This window comes from Odocoileus virginianus, chromosome 24 (assembly GCF_023699985.2).
Source record: "Odocoileus virginianus isolate 20LAN1187 ecotype Illinois chromosome 24, Ovbor_1.2, whole genome shotgun sequence".
Classification (NCBI taxonomy): domain Eukaryota; kingdom Metazoa; phylum Chordata; class Mammalia; order Artiodactyla; family Cervidae; genus Odocoileus; species Odocoileus virginianus.
This window is the reverse complement of record NC_069697.1, coordinates 5,439,344-5,464,602: the sequence shown is the minus strand read 5'-3', so window position 1 is coordinate 5,464,602 and position 25,259 is coordinate 5,439,344. Positions and strand designations below refer to the sequence as shown.

Below are 25,259 nucleotides of genomic sequence, written 5' to 3'. Positions count from 1 at the left end.
GCTGCAAGTCTCCGGGGATGGGTGGCAGCTGAGACTGGAGTATGGCGAATGCAGAGCAATTCTAGGGTGAGGTCTGGGGCTGACTGCACTGAGACAGCTGGAGGGGGCATAGGGAGATCACACTGGGGAATACCTTTGGAGGAAAGCAGGGCAGTCGTGGAAGCAAGGCAGTACTGCTGAGTCACGCGCAGGCTGTGGGGCCATCACTGTAGCCTCTCTTTTCCCATACGCCTGTGCTGGCGGCTGACCAACAGAGAAAGACCCCAGAGAGGGTGGATCTTTGAATGCCTAATCTGTGGAGCAAACAAAAGGATCCCAGCTAGGGGGGCACTCTGAGCACATGCTGTGCTGAGCAACACAGAAGGACCCCAGCTAGGGGGGTCTTTCGAGCACCAGTTGTGCCAAGCAACAGAGAAGGAAGAGCCAGTGAAACTCTTTGAACAACAGCTGTCAGAAGCCACAAAAAAGACTAATAGGGCCTTCCTGGTGATTCAGATGGTAAAGAATCTGCCTGCAGTGCAGGAGACCTGGGTTCAGTCTCTTGGCTGGGATGATCCCCGGGAGAAGGGAATGGGTACCCACTCCAGTATTCTCACCTGCAGAATCCTATGGACAGAAGAGCCTGGCGGGCTACAGTCCACGGGGTCGCAGAGTCAGACACAACTGAGCGACTGACACCACCACTACCAGCAAGTACCACAGCCCCCGTGCCTGAGGACACCAGTGTCTCTGCCTCCCGGGGCTGCCAGGGTTCCCACTGCCCCCCGCAGCTGCCCCGCCTCCTTGCCCGGTCCCCGCAGGGCAGAGCTGCCCGAGGCTAGAAAACCCCAGCAGTGCCATGTCTCCTGTGCTCAAGGCCGCCAGCTCCCCTCACGCCTGGCGCTGCAATCCAAGCAGCTGCACCGCCTCCACACCCGGTCCTCGGGGAGCAGACCCAAGTCCCAGAGGGCAGTCTTAGGAGCAAACGTCTGTGGATGGCCCACAGGCAGAGCTGGGCTAGAGGCACAACTGAACTCCAGAGGCAGTGCAGCTAAGGAAGACTAACAAAAACACTTCACCAGCTGTGCAAGCTGCAGATTAAATCCACAGGATCAACAAGGCAGACTCTGTGTCCATGGAATACCTAAACGGATAATGAGAGTCCCCGCAGAAGAAAACCACCCAGCTCTGGCAGCTGGGGACAGCGGAGGCAAGAACACGCAGGAGTAGGGCCAACGAGAGTCTGAGCTTTCCCACGGCAGGTACAGCGATAGCCTAGTGTTGGAAAGCAACCTAAGGGGGTGGATGTGGACTGTGACTCACAGCAAGGGAAAGGACGCTGACAGCTGAGATTGGAAAAAAACACTGTTATTCTTATATTTTGATGCGTTTTGTAGTTAGTTCTGGATTTTTTTTTCCTCTGTTGCTATGATTGTTGATTTATTATTAAATCTATTTAAGCTTTTAAGAACTTTTTTATTTTAATCATACTATTATTTCCTTTATAAACTTCTACCTCTACTGTGGCTCAGATCATGAACTTATTGCCAAATTCAGACTTAATTGAAGAAAGTAGGGAAAACCACTAGACCATTCAGGTATGATCTAAATTAAATCCCTTATGATTATACAGTGGAAGTGACAAATACATTCAAAGGATTAGATCTGATAAGAGTGCCCGAAGAACTATGGATGGAGGTTTCTGACACTGTACAGGAGGTAGGGATCAAGACCATCCCCAAGAAAAAGAAATACAAAAAGGCAAAATGGCTGTCTGAGGAGGCCTTACAAATAGCTGTGAAAAGAAGAGAAGGGAAAAGCAAAGGAGAAAAGGAAAGATATTCCCATTTGAATGCAGCGTTCCAAAGAATAGCAAGGAGAGATAAGAAAGCCTTCCTCAGCGATCAGTGCAAAGAAATAGAGGAAAACAATAGAATGGGAAAGACTAGAGATCTCTTCAAGAAAATAAGAGATACCAAGGGAACATTTCATGCAAAGATGGGCTCAATAAAGGACAGAAATGGTATGGACCTGACAGAAACAGAAAATATTAAGAAAAGGTGGCAAGACAACACAGAAGAACTGTACAAAAAAGATCTTCACGACCCAGTTAATCATGATGGTGTGATCACTTACCTAGAGCCAGACATCCTGGAATGTGAAGTCAAGTGGGCCTTAGGAAGCATCACTATGAACAAAGCTAGTGGAGATGATGGAATTCTAGTTGAGCTATTTCAAATCCTGAAAGATGATGCTGTGAAAGTGCTGCACTCAATATGCCAGCAAATTTGGAAAACTCAGCAGTGGCCACAGGACTGGAAAAGGTCAGTTTTCATTCCAATCTCAAAGAAAGGCAATGCCGAAGAATGCTCAAACTACTGCACAATTGCACTCATCTCACACACTAGCAAAGTAATGCTCAAAATTCTCCAAGTCAGGCTTCAACAGTATGTGAACTGTGAACTTTCAGATGTTCAAGCTGGATTTAGAAAAGGCAGAGGAACCAGAGATCAAATTGCCAACATCCGTTGGACCATCGAAAAATCGAGAGAGTTCCAGAAAAACCTCTACTCCTGCTTTATTGACTATGCCAAAGCCTTTGACTGTGTGGATCACAACAAACTGTGGAAAATCCTTCAAGAGATGGAATACCAGACCACCTGACCTGCCTCCTGAGAAATCTGTATGCAGATCAAGAAGCAACAGTTAGAACTGGACATGGAACAACAGACTGGTTCCAAATCCAGAAAGGAGTCCATCAAGGCTGTATATTGTCACCCTGCTTATTTAACTTATATGCAAAGTACATCATGCAAAATGCCAGGCTGGATGAAGCACAAGCTAGAATCAGGATTGCCAGGAGAAATATCAATAACCTCAGATATACAGATGACACTATCCTTATGGCAGAAAGCAAAGAAGAGCCTCTTGATGAAAGTGAAAGACGAGAGTGAAAATGCTGGCTTAAAACTCAACATTCAGAAAACTAAGATCATGGCATCTGGTCCCATCACTTCATGGAAAATAGATGGGGAAACAAGGGAAACAGTGACAGACTTTATTTTTTTGGGCTCCAAAATCACTGCAGATGGTGACTGCAGCCATGAAATTAAAGGACGCTTACTCCTTGGAAGAAAAGTTATGACCAACCGAGACAGCATGTTAAAAATGAGAGACATTACTTTGGCAACTAAGGTCTGTCTAGTCAAAGCTATGGTTTTTCCGGTAGTCATGTATGGATGTGAGAGTTGGACTATAAAGAAAGTTGAGCGCCAAAGAATTGATGCTTTTAAACTGTGGTGTTGGAGAAGACTCTTGTGGGTCCCTTGGAGAGCAAAGAGATCCAACCAGTCCATCCTACAGGAAATCAGTCCTGCACAGTCATCGGAAGGACTGATGCTGGAGCTGAAACTTAAATACTTTGGCCACTTGATGGGAAGAACTAACTCATGTGAAAAGACCCTGATGCTGGGAATGACTAAAGGTGGGAGGAGAAGGGGACGACAGAGGATGAGATGCCTGGATGGTATCACCAACTCAATGGACATGAGTTTGAGTAAACTCTGGGAGTTGGTGATGGACAGGGAAGCCAGGGGTACTGCAATTCATGGGGTCGCAAAGTCAGCTAGGACTGAGTGACTGGACTGAACTGAACCTACTCATCGGCCGTTTCTGGCTCTGTGGGTGTCTTCTTTTCCTCCTTCCTTTATTTCACCATGTTTGTTAGTTTGCTTTGTTTTCTTTTATTCCCCAGTTGGCACTCTGCTTTGGTCTTTTCTTCTGGTGTGTGTTTTCGTTGTTCGTAACTGGTCAATATCATTTTTTATTTCCTTTGCTCAGCTGGTTACTCTCTTCTACTTCCTTTTCCTCGGGCTGTTTTAATTTTATGTGTGTGTGTGTGTGTGTGTGTTGTGTGTTTTCCTTTGTCTCTGCTTGTGTTTCCTTTGTTTCTTGTTTTGTCTTTTGTTTTAATCCCCTTTCATGCCATAACAAACACCTTGTGCAATCTTGGTTCCCCAATCAGGATCAGCTTGAGCCTCTGGAATGGGACCTCTGAGTCCAAGACCCTAGACTGCCAGAGAGCTCCTAGCCCCAAGAGTGCTAATTTGTGAGAACTTCCACAAAGGTCTCCACCTGTATCCAAGGTCCAGCAGCACCCAGCACAGGACACCTCCCCCAAACCACAAACAAGACAAAAACACAAACTCCATCATCAGCAGATAGGCTTCCCACAGACACCCCAAAACATGCCACCTCACACAGCCCTGCTCATCAGAGGGAGAAAAGCTGACCTCCTCTGACCAGAACACAGAGACCAGTCCTCCTAACCCACAGCCTACACAAACAACTGGACCACCCTAACCCACCACGGGCAGAAACCAAAAGGAAGAAGGAAGATGACCTTGAAGCTTGCAAAAAGGAGACCTCAAACACAGTAAGTTAGAAAAAAATGAAAAGAGAAATACTGCACAAGTGAAGCAACAAGTTAAAAAGAAGCAACAAGTTACAAACTTACAATACCAAACAAAGGAAGAGGAAATAGGCAAACTACCTGAAAAAGAATTCAGAGTAATAGTCAAGATGGTCCAAAACCTTGAAAACAGAATGGAGAAAATCCAAGAATCAATTAACACATTTAACAAAGACCTAGAGGAAATAAAGAATAAGCAGAAAGAAACAACACAGTTAATGCAATTAAAAACACTCTAAAAGGAATCAATACCAGAGTAACAGGCAGAAGGACAGATAAATGAGCTGGAAGGCAGAATACTGGAAATAATGACTGAAGAGCAGAATAAAGAAAAAAGGATGAAAAGAATTGAGGACAGTCTCCAAAACCTCTGTGATAATATTAAACACACCAACATTCACATTATAGGGGTTCCAGAAGAAGAAGGAAAAAGTAAGGATCTGAGAAAACTGAAGAGATTATAGTTTAAAACTTCCCTAGCATGGAAAAGAAAATAGTTGATCAAATCCAAGAAGCAGAGTCCCCCCACAACAGAATAAACCCAAAGAGAAACATGCCAAGACACATACTAATCAATCTAACAAAGATTAAACACAAAGAAAGAAATCTAAAAGCAGCAAGGGAAAAGTAACACATGAAGGAAATATGATTTTATTTTCATACGATTAACAGCTGATCTTTGCAGAAACTCCACAGGTCAAGGGAAGGGCAGGATATATTTCAAGTACTGAAATCTACAACCAAGATCACTCCACCTGGCAAGGATCTCATTCTAAACTGATGGAGAAGTCAGAGGCTTTACACAAAAGCAAGAGCTGAGGATTTAGCACCTCCAAACCAGCTTTACAGCAAATGTTAAAGGAACTTCTGCACGCAGGAAACACAAGGGAAGGAAAAGGCCACAAAAACAAATCGAAAACAAGAAAATGTCAAAAGGAACATATATATCAATAATTACTTTGAATGTAAATGGATTACATGCTCCAACCAAAAGACACAGACTGGCTGAGTGGATACAAAAACAAGATCCATATATATGCTGCTTTTAAGAGACCCACTTCAGAGCTAGAGATACATATAGGCTGAAAATAAGAAGATGGAAAAAGATATTCCATGCAAATGGAAATCCAAAGAAAGCCAGAGCAGCAATCCTCATATCTGACAAAACAGACAAATAAAGAATATAACAAGAGACAACAAAGGACACTACATAAATATCAAGGGATCAATCCAAGAGGAAGATGTAACAATTGTAAATATGTATGCACACAACACCGGAGCACCTCAATACGTGAAGCAAACACTAACAGACATAAAAGGGGAAACTGACGGTAATACAGTAATAGTAGGAGACTTTAACACCCACTTACACCAATGGACAGATCATTAAAACAGCAAATTAATAAGGAAACACAAATCTTAAACAACACATTAGACCAGATAGACCTAATTAATATCTTCAGAACATACCATCCAAATGTAGAAGAATACCACTTTCTTCTCAAGCGTACATGGAACATTCTCTAGGATAAACCACATCTTGGGTCACAAGTCAAGCCTAAGTAAATTTAAGACAACTGAAATTGTACCAAGCATCCTCTCTGACCACAACGCTATGTGACTAGATATCAATTACAGGGAAAAAAACTTAAAAAACACAAACACATGGAGGTTAAACAATATGTTTCTAAATAACCAACAGATTACTGAAGAAATAAAAAGGGAAATCAAAAAATTCCTAGAAACAAATGACAACGAAAACACAACTCAAAACCTATGGGATGCAGCAAAACCAGTTCTAAGAGGTAAGTTTATAGCAATACAACCCCACCACAGGAAACAAAAATCCCCAATAGACAACCTCACTTTACAGATAAAACAACTAGGAAAGGAAGAACAAAAACCCTTAAAGTTAGCAGAAGAAAAGAAACCACAAAGATCAGAGCAGAAATAAATGAAAAAAGAAGTGAAGGAAACCATAGTAAAAACCAAAAAAACTGAAAGCTGGTTCTTTGAGAAGATAAACAAGACTGACAAACCATTAGCCATACTGATCAAGAAAAAAAAGGAGAAGAATCAAATCAACAAAATTAAAAATGAAAGAGGAGAGGTTACAACAGACAATGCAGAAGTACAAAAGATCATAAGAGCAACATGTCAATAAAATGGACAACCTAGAAGAAATGCACAGATTCTTAGAGAAGTTCAATCTTCTAAGACTGAACCAGGAAGAAATTGAAACTATGAACAAGCTAATCAGAAGGAAATAAAAATCAAAACTGTGGTAAAAAATCTCTGAAAAAAAAATACAAAAGTCTAGGGCCAGATGGTTTCAAAGGCAAATTCTATCAAACATTTAGAGAAGACCTAATGCCTATGCTACTCAAGCTCTTCCAAAAAACTGCAGAGGCAGGAACACTTCCAAATTTATTCTACAAGGCCACCATCACCCTGATACCAAAACAGATAAAGATATGACAAACAAAGAAAATTACAGGCCAATATCACTGATGAACACAAATGCAAAAATCCTCAGTGAAATTCTAGCAAACAGAATCCAACAACACATTAAAAAGATCATACACCATGACCAAGCTGGGTTTATCCAAGGGATGCAAGGATTCAATATACACAAATCAATCAATGTGATACACCATATCAATAAACTGAAAGACAAAAACCATACGATAATCTCAATAGATGCAGAAAAAGCTTTTGACAAAATTCAGCACCCATTTATGATAAAAACTTTCTCTAAAAACAACGGCCATAGAGGGAACCTACCTCAACATAAGAAAGGCCATAAGTGATAAACCCACAGCAAACATTTTCAATGGTAAAAAACTGAAAGCATTTCATCTAAGATAAGGAACAAAAAGGGTGCCCACTCTTGCCACTATGATTCAACATAGTTTTGGAAGTCCAAACCATGGCCATCAGAAAATAAAAGAAATAAAAGGAACCCAGATTGGAAAAGAAGAAGCAAAATTCTCACTGTTCACAGATGACATGATACTATACACAGAAAACCCTAAAGATACTACCAGAAAACTAATAGAGCTAATCAGCTCTAGTAAAGTCACATGATACAAAATCAATACACAGAAATCACTAGCATTCCTACTCATTAACAACTAAAAATCAGAAAGAGAAATCAAGGAATCAATCCCATTTACCACTGCAACAACAATAACAACAATAACAAAAAAACCCTAAGAATAAACCTACCTGATGAAAGAAATCAAAGACAACATAAACAGATGGAGAGATATTCCATGTTTCTGGGTTGAAAGAATCAATACTGTGAAAATGATTACACTACCAAAAGCAATCTACAGATTCAATGAAATCCCTATCAAACTACGAAAGGCATTTTTCACAGAACTAGGACAAAAAATTCTACAGTTCGTATGGAAACACAAAAGACCCCAAAGAGCCAAAGCAATCTTGGAAAAGAAGAACGGAGCTGGAGGAATCAATTGTTCTGACTGCAGACTACACGACAAAGCTACCGTCATCAAAACGGTATGGTACTGGCGCAAAAATAGAAACATAGACCAATGGAACAAAATAGGATGCCCAGAGATAACCTACACAGCTACAGGCACCTTATCTTTGACAAAAGAGGCAAGAATATACAATGGAGAAAACTATCTTCAGTGAGTGGCGATGGGAAAACTGGACAGCTACGTATAAAGGAATGAAATCAGAACACTTCCTAACAGCACACACAAAGATACACTCAAAATGGATTAAAGACCTATATGTAAGACCAGAAACTATAAAACTCTTAGAGGAAAACACAGGCAGAACACTGTATGACATAAATCACAGCCAGATCCTCTATGACCCATCTCCTAGAGTAATGGAAATAAAAACAAAAATAAACAAGTATAATCTAATTACATTTAAAAGCTTTTGCACAGCGAAGGAAAGTATAAACAAGGCGAAAAAACAACCCTCAGAATGGGAGAAAATAACAGTAAAATGAAACAACTGACAAAGGATTAATTTCCGAAATACACAAGCAGCTCATGCAACTCAATACCAGAAAAACAAATGTTCCAATCAAAAAGTGGGAAAGAGACCTCAACAGACATTTCTCCAAAGAGGAAATACAAATGGCTAATAAACACACAAAAAGATGCACAACACTGCTCATTATTAGAGAAATGAAAATCAAAACTATAATGAGGTATCGCCTATCAGTCAAAATGGCCATCATCAAAAAATCTGCAAACAATAAATGCTGGAGGGAGTGTGGAGAAAAGGGAAACTTCTTGCACTGCCGGTGAAAATGTACATTGATATCTCCACTATGGAAGACACTATGGTGTTTCTTTAAAAAAAACTAGGAATAAAACTAGTTATTCCTAGTTTTATTGCTGGGATTAACCCAACAATCCCACTACTGGGCATTTACCCTGAGGAAACTGTACCTGAAAAAGACACATGTATCCCATTGTTCACTGCAGCACTATGTACAATAGCTAGGACATGGAGGCAACCTGGATGTCTACTGACAGATGAATGGATACAGAAGCTGTGGTACACATACACAATGGAATATCACTCGGCCATAAAAGGAACACATCTGAGTCAGTGCTAATGAGGTGGATGTACTGATAGTCTACTGTACATAGTGAAGTCAGTCAGAAAGAAAAAAACAAACATTATATATTAATGCACATATACCAGATCTAGAAATATTGTACTGCTGAACCTATCTGCAGGGCAGCAATGGACACACACAGAGACAGACTTGTGGACGTGGGCGGGGGGGGGAGGAGGGTGGGACAAAGAGCAGCATGGAGACATGTACACTGCCATATGCCAAAACAGATGGCCAGTGGGGATCTGCTGTGTGGCTCAGGGAGCTCAGTGACAACCTAGAGGGGCGGGAGGGGGCGTGAGGTGGCATGCAGGCTCAAGAGGCAGGGGACGTATGTATACCTATGGCTGACTCATGCTGATACATGGCAGAAACCAACACAGTATTGTAATTATCCTTCAATTAAAAACAAATAAATTTAAATAAATAAATACAATTTATATCTAAAAAAATTGTTAGAATATCTTTCTAATATCCTGACTCAAGCTTTCTAACAGCTGGCTTATCTTTGTCTTTTTGTCATATTTAGTTGCATTTCATCTGTTTTGTTACAGACCCTGTAGTCACGCCTAGACTTTCCAAACTGAAAACATTACATCTATATATGATCTACAAAGTCAATGTATGATCAATGATCAAACTGGAATATCTGAAAGAGATGCAATTTTGAATTAGTGTCAATGTTTCATATTTCTATTTTCTGAGTAAAGAAGAAATAAATATACTTTCTTGTTATACAGCAAAAAATCTTAAATACTGCTAAAAAAAAAAAAAAGGCAATGAATATCCACTGTGTGTGCTACATCCATCTGGGCCATTTCAAGCTGCTCCCACAGAACCTATGGAGCAAGAGGGAGCTATGAAAATAAGATGCTCATGCTATTTGCTACACTACGAATAATAAAGGCCTTTGTCTCTACCAGAATCATGTATCTTCTGCTAGCATCCATGAAATAGTAATATGCTTTAGCTTTAAAGTAGGGTGTAACTCTAGACTCAAAAGTAAAAATCCTGAGGCTATGAATACTACTTGCTATTGAAAATGATATTTACTCACAATTATGTTTGTTTTAGGAAAGTAACTTGCTAGACTATGTATTGTAAGAAATTAAATTTACCCCCCTGAAGATATAATATACACAGACACTATAATTATTAACCCAGTCTACAATTACTGACTTTATTTTGTAACCTCACTTGTCCATAAGTGGCGAACAATCCATAAGGCAGGCAACATCAAGACTTTCTGTCTGCATTTTATCATTTTAGAGCTTCTTATTTACACAAGACAAATGTGACTTTTTGATCAACAGAATGAGATCAAACATATCTCAACTGCAACACCTGAAGCAAAAACATAATCAAGTAATGCTTTAAAATTCTGAGAAAATTAAGTTCAATCTAGAAGTCTATGCTCAGCCAACCAACCAATAAGGTTTAAGGGCATAAGAGATAGTAACTTCAAAACATTTTCCTCCCAAGCACTCTCTTTCTCTCAGAAAGTTATCAGAAAGTTCAGTTATCTACTAAGAGCAGAGAGTAAACCAACAGACAGAAGCATCTGAGATGCAGGAAACCAACAATGCAGCAAAGGGATTTTGCAGAAGGCATGCAAAGGTATGTCTGAAGACGATGGCTGTATGCAGCTCTCAAGGGCAAACAGTCTTTGCTAGAACAGAAAGACAGAGAAATTCAGAAATGATTTCATCCTCCCCACTCCACCGAAAAAGGAACCAATAAATTATCTGATACTATTACACAGATGGTTTTTAAGTTCTATTTAAGAGTATGGAACAATCAGTTATGATATACAGAAAGTTAAACAAATGAGGGGGAAAAAGCAACTATTACTTCAGACAAAAATAAAAATTCTACAAGAAAAGAAACGGATCACTGAACACTTCTGGGCTTATCAGTGAGAATTTACATACGCACAACAGTTTAAACTTTGCACAGTAATATAACTAAAACTGTAACAGCAGATAGAGGAAGTATTAGCAGTGAGGTGTTCTAGGACATCTAGCTATCCCCAAAAGGAAAGTCAGAATAAAATAACTAATAAGCCAAGAAACAGCACAAACGTTGGCAATATTTACTAAAATTCATCCTCCTCAGTTTCCTTCTCATAAGAATTCTACAGATATACATGAACATAAGCAAAAGGCTATGTGAAGAAGGTATGAATTACAACATTGTATGAAATAGTAAAAACACTAAAATTAATCTAAATGTTCACCAATAGGTAAACCATTAAATAAAGTCCATACAATTGAACATTATGCAGCTTTTTAAAAAGAATGATGTAGTTCTAGTACTGATATGAAAAATCTTCAGAAAACAAAAATTACATGAAAAAAGCTGAAAAGCATTTGCTATCATTTGTGTATAGATAACTTTCTACATAAAAGTGACAAAATAAAAATATAAAATAGAATAATGAAAGAAACATCTGAAGTACTGAAAATAGTTACCTCTGGGGTATAGAACCCAAAGGGTAGGGAGGGGCTGCTGTTTTTACTTTAAGACTTTAAGTACTATTTAATTTTTTTAATTGCTTATGTACTATTGTGATTAAAAATAACAGTAATTAAAAAAAATACAGAGCCTACAGAAGGCTAGATAATTCGAACCAACTCAATTAAAGAAAACTTTAAAAAGCTCAACAAAATATAAGAAATATTTCCTAAAAATAAAACCTAAGAAGATTAAGAGCATTCACCTTCATCAGGAAATTAAGATTCAGGAGAAGGTTAAAACTGGGAACAGTCAGAAAACTGCTTGGGCTCCATCTGCCCAAGGACACTCTGCTGAGGCAGGAGAGCTGGCCCAGAGAGAGCCTCGGCAGACAGAGGAAAAGAAGGGCTGGGACCCCGAGAGTTTAACTGCAGCGGTAATTCAGGACCAGAATGAAACCTTGCTCTAACACAATCTTCAGCCACCTGATTGAGTGACCCAGAAAATCTAAAGCCTAAAAGTTGGGCTTAATGAAAACAAATGGTATCTTCTCACCTTAGGCCTCAAATTATTCAACAACTAAGTTTTCAAAAATAATATCTAGTATACATTCAAAGATAAAACAGGCACACAAAAGAATAATACAACAGATACAGACCCACATGGGCTCAAAATGCTGTCTTCTCAGACAAATTATATAATAACTATATTTAAGTATGTAACACAAAATGGAAAATTTCAGCAACAAAAGAATAAATAATATAAGCTAAAAGAAAATAAAAATTCTAGAACTAAAAAACAAAATTAGGAACTCAATGAATAGATTTAACAGCAGACAACACATAGAGCACAAAAGAACTGGAAGGTAAGTCAGAAGAAGTTTCCAGAATGAAGCAGAGGAAAAAAGGACGGCGCACACAAAAGAGAGGTTAAGAGACACGGTATACAATGAAAAGGTCAGACATATATTTAGCTGGCGTTCCAGGAAGAGACAAAAAGAGAACGGGGCAGAAGCAATGTCTGAAGAAATGCATGCGTGCTAAGTCACATCAGTCATGTCCAACTCCCTGCGACCCTATGGACTGTAGCCCACCAGGCTCCTCCATCCATGGAATTCTCCAGGCAAGAATACTGGAGTGGGTTGCCATTTCCTCCTCCAGGGGATCTTCCCAACCCAGGGATCGAACCCGTGTCTCTTGTGTCTCTTGCACTTGCAAGTGGGTTCTTTACCACTAGTGCCACCTGGGAAGCCCTATTTGAAGAAATAATGGCTGAGATTTTCCAGAACTGATGAAAACATCAATCCACAGAATCAAGAATTTCTTGCAATCTCAGAGTAAATAAAAGAAATCCACACTTAGAAACGTCATCATGAAACTGCAGAAAACCAGAAAGAGAAAAAACTTAAAAGCAGTCAGAAAAAAAGAAAGGAAAAAGAAAGCAAAGCCTTTAAAAGTGTATTACTTAGACTGACTTATCAATAGTAACAGAAGCCAGAAAACTGTGGAATGATACTCTCAATGAGTAAACAACAAAAATAAAAATAAAATGGCCAACCTAAATTTCTATGCCATCTGAAAATATCCTTCACAAATGAAGATGAAACAAAAAAATTTTCTGACAAACAATAACAGAATTTAGACATCAAGAGACCCTGTGCAGGCAGAGGAAAAGTTAGAGGTGTAAGAAGGGGGAAAAGAGCAAATAAGATGGAAACACGCTCTCCAGAAGAAAGGGATTCACGGAGTTCAGTGCTTTAATTATTACTTGCTTAATCTTTTTTTAGTACTCTAAGGGCTAATTCTTTTACTTGATATTAACATCCTATTTATCTCTAGACTCTGCATGCTGTACTTCAAAGGCACATCTGCAAGTAGTTCATTTCAGATTCATGTCTCTATCTAAAGATCTTAGGCTCAAATTGCCAGAGACTATTAAGCCAGATTTACTAAGACTTAGTTATCATTCTGACTCCTGCTTATCTAACTTATTATTACTGAATAAGCAGAAAAATAAGTAATAAAAATAATTCATACTGAGTATATAAGGTATTCTTCATTCATGCTGATATGAAGTTAGGTTACTACCTACTATCTGTGTGACACCTCTTTCCTTTTCCTCTTTCCTTTTCTCCATAGAATTCATATTTAGACTGTGAGCTACAGGTTAGACTGCCTGAGTTAAAAGTCCAGACACCAACCTTTAACAGCCAAATGTCACTGGTAGTATATTTAACCTCTTTATGCATCAGTTTCCAAATCATTAGGACAGTAGCAAAAATTGTTATTTTTCACATAGGTTATTTCAAGAATTAAGATCTAAAATATACATGGAAAAGCACTCAGCAAAGTATCAATCACATAATAAACATTCAATATACATTAAAAACAATTTTTTCTCAGAAAAAAAGTACATAGAAACTACATTTTAAAAGCTATGAATTTTAGAAATTATATGTTTTAAAATTATTCTCAATAATTTTGTAGTAACAACTAATTCCTTAAAAATAAGAGACTACTCACTTGACTAGATCTGTTCTGTTGTTGATAGCAGCCCAATGCAGGAGTGTAACGTTTTCTTTGTCTGGTTGCCTCACGTCATAACCTGCTTCCACCAACTCTCGGCAGCGTTCATATATTCCGTATCTTAAGAAGAAGGAAAATGAGGTGGCTATCATTATTTGACAAGAAGTTTAAAGCTGAAAATAACATTTCTAGAAGAAACTGATGCTCCATTTTGATACCTGGAAACTAAAAAGGCTTTCCCAATATAAAGTGTTACTTTAGAAATATCAATATTCCAACAGCTTTTACTAACCCATTTTATAATTTTAAACTTCTCTAACAATGCAATACCTCATAAAGTAGAAGAGAACAGGACACTATAGATAAAAATATCTATCAGTTGTTTGTTTTTATTAATATCACCACTTATTCCACAAAACACTGAAGGCAGCTTATTAAAAATACATACAATTATGCTAAAATATTGTCATAAAGAAGCAATAACAAAGAGTTTGTCATTGATTTACGACAAAATAAAAAAAAAAAGGATGTCTTACAACTTTAAGATGCTTTATTTAGAAATTTAGCTTTGGTATTCCTAAAGGCAAATAAAAAAGAAAGTGTGGAGGTGGGAAGTAGCGTGCATGGGGAAGGGTCTTGTGAGTTTAAGTCAATGAGACACAGAGAAAGTTTACTGGAAGAGCTCAAGAAAAGATGTTAATTTAATAAAGAAGAAAGACGCATACAAAGAGCTTAACCTCTTCCTCCCTTTCTGTTTAGGTCATTGTGTGGCTGCATATATATTTCTCAAAATGCTATAACATGGAAATTTTTATGTGTAAGCAAAAATGCAAAGAATAATACAACAAATCACCAAGAATCCATCATGGAGTCTCAAAAACCATCAACTTTATCCAAAACAAAATACTGGATCTTTGGAAATATGAGAAACAATAACAAATTTAAATGAGCTTTGACCATATTAATCAGAATGGTCTCCAAAATGGGGAAGGCATACCACAGGGTGAGGCTGGGGAAGAGGTTACATAACAACGGGACATTTGGAGCAAATATTAAAACCACATTCATATCACAGTTTACAGGGAAAGAGATTAATCTTCACTAATGCTCAACAGTCTTCACTGCTTTAATGCTCACCTACACTGGCTCGGTACTGTGTATGTTCACACGTGCACACATGTGCGCGTGCACACAGACACATACACACACGTGCGCACACATGTGTGCGTGCACACACAAACACACAAGGTCAATCAACCGAAGCGAAGAGCAGGAGTTCCACAATTCACAAGAGATGAAAGTAGCACCTTCAGTTCTCTGTTCTTTTTCAGAAAACTGTTTACATGTGCCCAGTTAAGTGAACTATGACTGAGCAACTGCACACACACACACACACACACACACACACACACACACAGAGGAATGCTCATGAGAATGATTCATAGTAATTTCAAGAGAAGTTTCCTTGGGGAGATAAGGAAAAAGGATGCTGAGCAACCTGCAACAATTACAGCAAAATGTTAGCATCTGCTTAATCTGACAGTTATATTCTTCTCTATATTTATCTGGAGGATTGAAACATTTCAAAATTTAAATAAATGTTTTAAAATGTAGAAATCATAGACTGCACATATAGTTAAGAGGGTATTTGAGGAGTAAAGAAAGGTGTTTTTTTTCCTTAAGATGAAAGATGCTGGAGTATATTTGCTGATGGAAATCATGCATTAGAGTGCGAGATTAATGACAAAGGAGAGAAAGAATATATTAACAGAAGCCAGGTTTGAAAAGGAAACATTAATGTAGAGCAGTATAACTTGCTTGGTAAATGGAGCTGGCGGGGAGTGCTGTGAGTTCTGACTTCGTGGACACAGTGTAAAGTAGGATGACAGCGGACTAAGAGCTTCAGAGAGTTTGCCTCTCCACAAAAGTAGTGAAAAACTGGCATTATCAACGTTTTCAGATTTTCCAAAAAGTTCTCACTGGTAAAGAATCCACCTGCAATGCAGAGGATGCGGGTTTAATCCCTGGGTCGGGAAGATTCCCTGGAAAAGGAGCTGGCAATCCACTTCAGTATTTTTGCCTGAGAAATCCTGTGGATAGAGGAGCCTGATGGGCTACAGTCTATGGGGTCACAAAAGAGTTAGAAACGACTCAGCAACTAAAGAACATCAAATTTTTCAGAATCTAGGGGGAAAAAAGTTAACAAGACTTCCAGCTACCAAAGGTATCTTTGGTCAAGAAAAACAGAAGACTTTCAGGAAGAGCAGAGGACTCTGGTATTTTAAAATACAACACTCCCAGACTTCCCTGGTGGTCCAATGGCAAGAAACGGCCTGCCAATGCAGGGGACACGGGTTCAACCCTGGCCTGGGAAGACTCCACATGCTGCGGGGCAACGAAGCCCATGGCCCACAACTACTGAAGCCTGCAGGCTATAGTGCCCCTGCTCCACAACAAGAGGAGCCACTGTGATGAGAAGCCTGAGCACCAAGCTAGAGAGGACCCCCACTGTCATAGATAGAGGACCCCAATGTCACAGATAGAGGACCCCACTGTCACAGCTAGAGAGGACCCCACTGTCACAGCTAGAGAGGACCCCCACTGTCACAGCTACAGATGACCCCCACTGTCACAGATAGAGGACCCCACTGTCACAGAGAGAGGACCCCACTGTCACAGCTAGAGAGCACCCCCACTGTCACAGCTAGAGAGGACCCCACTGTCACAGCTAGAGAGGACCCCACTGTCACAGCTAGAGAGGACCCCCACTGTCACAGCTAGAGAGGACCCCACTGTCACAGCTAGAGAGGACCCCCACTGTCGCGCAACCAGAGAAGGCCCACACACAGCAACAAAGACCCGGCAAGGCTAGACTAATAAACAAACAAAAATCTTTTGAAAATACCACCGTCCCATCCTCTGCTCCCCAGCAGCCTTGAAAAAGATGTTATATTCCTGGTACTGGTATCAGAGTGAGCAGAACAGGAAAGGAATTCTTTCAAAGCCTCATTCCCAATGAGTCATTATCTCACCTATATGGCGGTCCCCTGGAAGAGTCTACTTGAAAGGCTTATCAACTGGACCTCACCCAGTTGATGACTTAAAAACAGATGTCAAAGAAGAAGACAACTCCAACAAGAAACTTACTGTGTAGCCTTAACTATGTCCCATGTGCTATAATCATCAATGTGAGTTTTCCGTCCCAGGGGTTCACCATATCCATGGTTATAATGGCTCTGAGGTTTGATTTCCTGTTAAAGAAAAAAAAATTAACACAGAAGAAATGAGAAAAGTACAGAAAATATTTCAGTATTTTACTATTGCTTCTGTGCTGTTTGAAGAATGTTCATTATTTAAAATATTAACTTTAACCTTATGCTGAAGTCCGTACTCTTTGGAGAAAAAGCATATTCAAACAGATATAGCCCTTATACAAACTCTCAAAATAAACAGCTGTAAGACTTTAAATTAGTGACAAATTAGTCACTGAAATTTATTTTTAGCTCCAAAGAACTCTACTTCTTCATCAAATCAACTCTCATTCTCTCTGACCAATTTTTCTATTATTCCATCATCACCTCGAGTTCTACATCAAAACTTTCATCACCTGCCAAATAAAAACTAAGGTCCTAGAACAGGAACCCAGCACACTGCTCTATCCGTCTCAGATGTCGCCTTTTCCTACACTCCGTCATGCTGAGCGCACGTTACGCATCTCTCAGGTGAAAATGGAAAGTGGGGGCACTCTGTGTGTGCTCAGGCGCTCAGCCCTGCCTGACTCTGTGACCCCACAGACTGTGGCCCACCAGGCTCCTCTTTCATGGGGTTTTCCAGGCAAGAATGCTGGAGTGGGTTGCCATTTCCTACTCCAGGGGATCCTTCTGTTCCAGGGACTGAACCCTTGTCTCCTGCACCTCCTGCTTTGGCAGGCAGATTCTTTACCACTGCACCACCTATAAATTCGCTTAAGTAATCCTAAAAATGTCAACATCCTTAAACAAACTAATTTTTAAATAAAAATTTAAACAGCCTTATAGAATATTATCAATATATCCACTTAAAGCTTATATACTATGCGCAACTTTCTATTTAAAATACAAAATTTGCTATGCATAGTCAATTTCTTCAATATATAGCACTAAGATCCAATTACTTCTATATGAAAACAGAAAAACTGAGCATGTTTGGCTCTACTATCATCCATTCAAATCTCTATGATTCTGATATTTTTCTCTTATAGGTGTACACACATGCAAATGAAAAGATAAGGCATAACAAAATATTTGGAAAGAATTAAATCCTTAGAATAATTCATTTTTTCTTGGCCACTGAAATTTAGTAATACAAATTTAATGGTAGTTCACTGGAGGAAAAAAGGCTATTATCTTCAGCTCACTCTAGCCATTCAACCTGTGAAAAATTCCAAAACAGATTTGTCTGGGCCATACATTTAGAAGACTATCAACAGTATTGCTGAATATTTCCAACAACAAAATATTTAGAAGTTTCACAAAAATTAATTCTGCCTAATATAACCTTTCACCAAAGAAAGCTTAGTTCCTTATGAAAATACTATCGCCAATATTAAAATACCACCACAACAATCACAAATACACATCTGCAGAAGAAAGAAGATAGACATCAGTCTTAAGCCAAGACTCACAACATACATACTGCATACAGTTTATTAAGTGATTTTTTTTTGAGAGATTGTTCTTGGACTCATTAAAGTACAACTGGTTAAATGTGAACACAAGCAGGTACAGTATTCTGGGTGTAGGCAACACTCTGAATAACTGACGGAGCTAACCGATACATGACTTGCGGCTGCTGCTGCTGAGTCGCTTCAGTCGTGTCCAACTCTGTGCGACCCCATGGACTGCAGCCCACCAGGCTCCTCCGTCCATGGGATTCTCCAGGCAAGAGTACTGGAGTGGGGTGCCACTGCCGTCTCCGAATACATGACTTACCCAATTTAATTTTTTTTTAACTTTCCTGTTAAACTTCTCCACTGAATTCCAGTTCTCAACTTCTCAATGCTCTATATTCAATGGCACAAGATAAGAGAAAGACACTTCTCAGATCAGTAACACTAATCTTTCTTTTTCCTAAATATTTTTATATTATTCTCCCCTACCATAGGGAAAATAACTTTTTAAGAGGGTGTCAAAAAACTCACAGTCAAAATCTTAAAAATAAAAATGAATTATCTTTTAAAAATCAAACCCCTCCCAAAAAAAGACTACCCAAACATCAAAATTTTAAATATAGGCATCACTAGTAGTATTGCTCACTGCTGTTACTTTGCACCAGGCTCCACTGTGGCTTTTTCATACTGTCCACGGGGTTCTGCTGTTACAGTGCTGTGTTCAAATCGGTCACCAAATTTGGAAAAATCAGCTGCGGCCACAGGACTGGAAAAGATCAGTTTTCATTCCAATCCCAAGGAAGGGCAATGCCAAAGAACATTCAAACTACCATACAATTGCACTCATTGCACAAGATAGCAAGGTATGCTCAAAATCCTTCAAGATAAGCTTCAGCAGTATGTGAACCAAGAATATCAAGATGTATCACAAGCTAGATGAATCTCAAGCTGGAATCAAGACTTGCCAGGAGAAGTATCAACCATCTCAAATATGCAGATGATACCACTCTAATGTCAGAAAGCAAAGAGCAACTAAAGAGCCTCCTGATGAGGGTGAAAGAAAAGTCTGAGAAAGCTGGCTTGAAACTCAACAAGCAAAAATCTAAGATCAAGCCATCCAGTCACATCACTTCATGGCAAACAGATGGGGGAAACGTGGTAGCATTTTATTTTCTTGGGCTCTAAAAGCACTGCACACAGTGACTGCAGCCATGAAATTAAAAGACGTTTGCTGTCTGAAAGGAAAGCTATGACAAACCTAGACAGCATATTAAAAAGCAGAGATATCACTTTGCCAACAGAGGTTGGTATAGTCAAAGCTATGGCTTTTCCAGCAATCACGTAGGCATATGAGACTTGGACCATTAAGAAGGCCAAGTGCCGAAATGATGCTTTCAAACTGTGGTGCTGGAAAAGACTCTTGAGAGTCCCTTGGACTGCAAGGAGACAGAACCAGTCAATCCTAAAGGAAATCAACCCTGAATATTCATTGGAAGGACTGTTGCTGAAGCTGAAGCTCCAATACTTTGGCCACTTGATATGAAGAGCCGACTCACTGGAAAAGCCCCTGAAGCTGGCAAAGATTGAAGGCAAAAGGAAAAGGGGGTGGCAGTGGGTAAGATGGGTTAGACAGCATCAGCAACTGAAAGGACATGAATATGAGCAAACTCCAGGAGAGAGTGGAGGACAGAGGAGCCTGGCGTGCCATGTGGTTCATCATTCAGTCACTAGGCTGTGTCGCTTACGGTCGCTTAATGTCACCAAGAGCGGGACACCACTTAGCAACTGGGCAACAAACCACTGTGCTCAGATCAACCGCAAACCAAGATGCAAACACCCAGTATGGTCTCTTGCTCCCAAGGCCTTTACAAACCAGAGTGGAAGGACAAAGTATATAAGAAGCAAGGGCAAAGATTAAAAGCCCAGAGCTAAGCTAAAACCTAAATGATGGCAACATAAGGACCAAAAAGTAATACCATAACTTCAAAACCTATGTAAACATGAAAATCTGCTAGGGCAAACTGCTGTTCTTTTTCTTCCTAAGGACAAACATGTTCTTTTACAGGCAAATAACAAATATTCATTAAATAAAATAAATATCTTTTTAAGGCTTACTACTATAATACTTTCAAGTGATTTTAATTTCATTTTTATAGAAACCCCAGAGACCTGTTATTATATATGATTAAACTGTATTCTCAGTTTATCTTCTATCCATTTTATCCCACTGACAGTGCCAGATGTGATATTCCAATATACTAGAAATCAGATTTTTTTCCAGTAACATTTAAAAGTTAAACCTATAACCAGTATTTGTTTTATCATAATTATCTGATTTTTATTTAATTTCCTACTTTTAATAAAGGAAATAAGATTTTTTGAAAGATGGTTTTACATATATACCTAGAGTAATTCTTAAGAGGTAGAGTTATTCCCACGAAGAAGGTAGAAGGAACGGTGTTTAAGCAACTCTCCAACCTGTTTTACTTAAAAAAAAAAAAAAGTAATAATATATAATTCAAACTATTTTTCTCATTTTAAATCACACTGGAAACTGACTCATCTCCGGAACTAGTACCCTGCCAATCTGACATGACAACATTCTCTATCAAGATAAACACCACTATCACTAGGTCTAGGAGCAACAGCTGTGATTTTTAAACTTTAAAAGTATAAAATAAAATGTGCTAATGTAAATAAATATCACCTATAAATGTACAGATAATATTAATTTTTAATTATAAATTTGCTACTACACATCAGATAAATTTTCAACATACAAATATTTAATAACACTTTAATTTTTTTTCATTTATTTTTATTAGTTGGAGGCTAATTTACAATATTGTAGTGGTTTTTGCCATACATTAACATGAATCATAACACTTTAAAGTCTTATAATTTTTCCTTGATTTGAATGAAAACCAAGAAGCAATTTAATTGGTTTCTCTGCCAAGGAAAGTAATACTGATTTCAAAATACATATGTAGGTCATCGCAACTTTTAAAAATACAGTTATTCCGTTAAAAGCAGCACAATATAAGAGAAAAAGTCCTTGACTGGGAGACTATTGAATTGAAAGTCTGCCACTCTCTTATCTAGGCTACAACCCAGCAAGGCAATTAACTACGGCAGGATTCAGGTCCCTTATTTGCAGAAAGAGGAAGATGAATAAGATGAGCTGAGGGTTTCACTGAGGTGCCTCAAGGACCACACCAGGGCACCAAAGAGCATGATGGTTTCAACTCCACTCAACTCACTCCCTCCTTAAACAAAGCACTTTATTATTTAGCCTCTTTTTAGATATATGGGAATTTACATAGTATATCTTTAATTTAAAAAAAAATTCAGCTGCTTTTTAAAAAACTTGAAAAACTACTACATCAGAAGTCCTCCAAGATCCCTTCTAAGGCTAACACACTATGAAATTATTTTATATACCAGAACAACACAATTACAGACACCAAAAAGAGTCTCAAAGGTTCCTAAATTGACAGAAAAGGTTTTCATAGCCCTAGGATTGCTGAACAGAACTTGCTGCTGAAACAGCTGACAGGAATGAGAACTGTGACAAGCTCAGCTGTCATACACTGCTGCTAAGAGAAATCAACAAGATAAAACTCAAACTTATATGCAGGTACAGGCAAACATCGGCTTGCACATCAAGATGATAAGACTCCATGTGTGCATGCTCAGTTGTGTCTGACTCTTTGCAACCCCATGGATTATAATACACCAGGCTCCTCTGTCCATGGGATTATCCAGGCAAGAATACTGGAATGGGTTGCCATTTCCTCCTCCAAGGGATCTTCCTGACCCAGGAATCGAACAGAAGTCCCCTGCAGTGGCAGATGAATTCTTTACCATTGAACCACCTGGGAAGCCCCAATAGGCTCCATCTGCTCAGTTCAGTTCAGTCACTCAGTTGTCTTCAGCTCTTTGCAACCCCATGGACTGCAGCACACCAGGCCTCCCTCTCCACCACCAACTCCTGGAGCTTACTCAAACTCATATCCATTGAGTTGGTGATGCCATCCAACCCTCTCATCCTCTGTCATCCCCTTCTCCTCCTGCCTTCTATGTTTCCCACCATCAGGGTCTTTTCCAAGGAGTCAGTTCTACGCCATCAGGTGGCCAAAGTATTGGGGTTTCAGCTTCAGCATCAGTCCTTCCAATGAATATTCAGGACTGATTTCCTTTAGGATTGACTGGTTCTCTCCTTGCAGTCCAAGGGACTCTCAAGAGTCTTCTCCAACACCACAGTTCAAAAGCATCAGTTCTTCGGCACTCAGCTTTCTTTACGGTCCAACACTCACACCCATACATGACTACTGGAAAAACTATAGCTTTGATTAGACGGACCTTTGTTGGCAAAGTAATGTCTCTGCTTTTTAATATGCTGTCTAGGTTTGTCATAGCTTTTCTCCCAAGGAGCACCTTTTAATTTCATGGGTACAGTGATTTTGGAGCCCAAAAAAATAACATCTGTCACTGTTTTCATTGTTTCCCCAATCCCCATCTATCTGCCATGAAGTGATGGGACTGGATGCCATGATCTTAGTTTTCTGGATGTTGAGTTTTAAGCCAACTTTTTCACTCTCTATCACCTTCATCAAGAGGCTCTTTAGTTCTTCTTCACTTTCTGCCATAAGGGTCATGTCATCTGCATATCTGAGGTTATTGATATTTCTCCCGCCAATCTTGATTCCAGCTTGTGCTTCATCCAGCCCAGTGTTTCTCATGATGTACTCTGCATGTAAGTTAAATAAGCATGGTGACAATATACAGCCTTGATGTACTCCTTTCCCAATCTGGAACCAGTCTATTGTTCCATGTCCAGTTCTTCATATTCAACAAGAGTCCAAAATGCAGAACTTGGACGCAATCTCAAAAACGCAGAATGATCTCTGTTCATTTCCAAGGCAAACCATTCAATATCACAGCAACCCAAGTCTATGTCCCAGCCAGTAATGCTGAAGAAGCTGAAACTGAACAGTTCCATGAAGACCTACAAGTTCTTCTAGAAGTAACACCCCAAAAAGATGTCCTTTTCATTATAGGGGACTGGAATGCAAAAGTAAGAAATCAAGAGATACCTGGAGTAACAGGCAAATTTGGCCTTGGAGTACAAAACAAAGCAGGTCAAAGGCTAACAAAGTTTTGCCAAGAGAACGGACTCGTCATAGCAAACAACCCTCTTCCAACAACACATGGACAAACAAAAGACTACACAAGGACATCATCGGATGGTCAATACCGAAATCAGATTGACTATATTCTTTGCAGCCAAAGATGGAAAAGCTCTATTCAGTCAGCAAAAACAAGACCAGGAGCTGACTGTGGCTCAGATCATGAACGCCTTATTGCCAAATTCAGACTTAAATTGAAGAAAGTAGAGAAAACCACCAGACCATTAATGTATGACCTAAATCAAATCCCTTAATGATTATACAATGGAAGTGACAAACAGATTCAAGGGATCAGATCTGATAGACAGAGTGCCTGAAGAACTATGGATGGAGGTTTGTGATCTACAACAGACTCCATAGTATGTGTTTATTCACATGCTTGGGTGGATAGCTAACAAACTAGTTACCAAGTATCTGTGTGCAATCTAGTTAACTTTTAAAAAATGCTAGACCTATTAAATTCATTTAAAACAAAGAGGGAGGCAGCACTGAGCAAAGAATCCTCTATGGCACAGTACTTTATCACCCACCAAATACAGATGTTTTTATAAGTGCTCTATAAGAATAGGTGCTCCAAGAATTGGTTCTATGGTAGAGTATATCTGAAAAAACAAACACGCAAAGAGTAAGTTCAGGAATGCTCAGAAAGAACAGTAAGGGCAGGGACTTGTCCTAGCATTAATTACAATATATTAGAAAGCAAGCTAATGAAAAACTAGGAGTGCTGCATAATAGGGCAGAGGATAAAGCTTGAAGAATGAGAACTGGGATCAAGAAGGAAAGGCATGTCACTCAGTAAATGGTTGTGCATGCGTGCTCAGTCATGTCCAACTCTTCTCGATCCCATTAGGCTCCTCTGTCCATGGAATTTTCTGGGCAAGATTACTGGAGTGGGTTGCTATTTCCTTCTCAAGGGGATCTTCCCAACCCAGGGCCCGAACCCATGTCTCTTGTATCTCCTGCAACGGCAGGCAGATTCCTTACTACTGCGCCACCTGGGATCCCCTAGAATAGCTGACTGAGTAAATGGTACAAGTGGACAACCAGCCATTTTGGATTTTTAAAAAAGAAATTCAACAAGCTCCAACACAGAAGGGTGATGTGTGTGACAGAAAAGCGCCAACAAATACAGCCAAGGACGTATTTTCTTTAATGGCAGATGCTGCTGAAACTTGTTTGAAAAGGCAGTTCCACACAAAGCAGAATTCAGAGCAGCATACTCCCAGGTGGAAGCTTCCCAGGTCAGCAACATGTTCCATGAGAACATACAGGGAGACAGCTATCCCACTCTCCGAGCGAGAGAAGCATGCACCCTCCTGTTCTTAGGGGATCTCTGTGCCATTCTGGACGCTCCTATTCTGGAGACACGACCATATGTTTG

At 39.4% G+C, this 25,259-nt stretch overlaps 1 protein-coding gene across 2 annotated transcripts in view; it reads right to left on the bottom strand.

Annotated features, from left to right (window-relative positions):
• Positions 1–25,259, bottom strand: part of ZDHHC17 (zinc finger DHHC-type palmitoyltransferase 17) — a 101,037-nt gene that overhangs the window by 57,702 nt on the left and 18,076 nt on the right. For both annotated transcript variants that reach the window (XM_070454234.1, XM_020886155.2), the window contains exons 2-3: positions 17,189–17,292; positions 14,039–14,161 (exon numbers count right to left, since the gene is read on the bottom strand). In XM_070454234.1, coding sequence (XP_070310335.1) covers positions 14,039–14,161; positions 17,189–17,292 — 227 coding nt within the window. The remainder of the gene's footprint in view (positions 1–14,038; positions 14,162–17,188; positions 17,293–25,259) is intronic.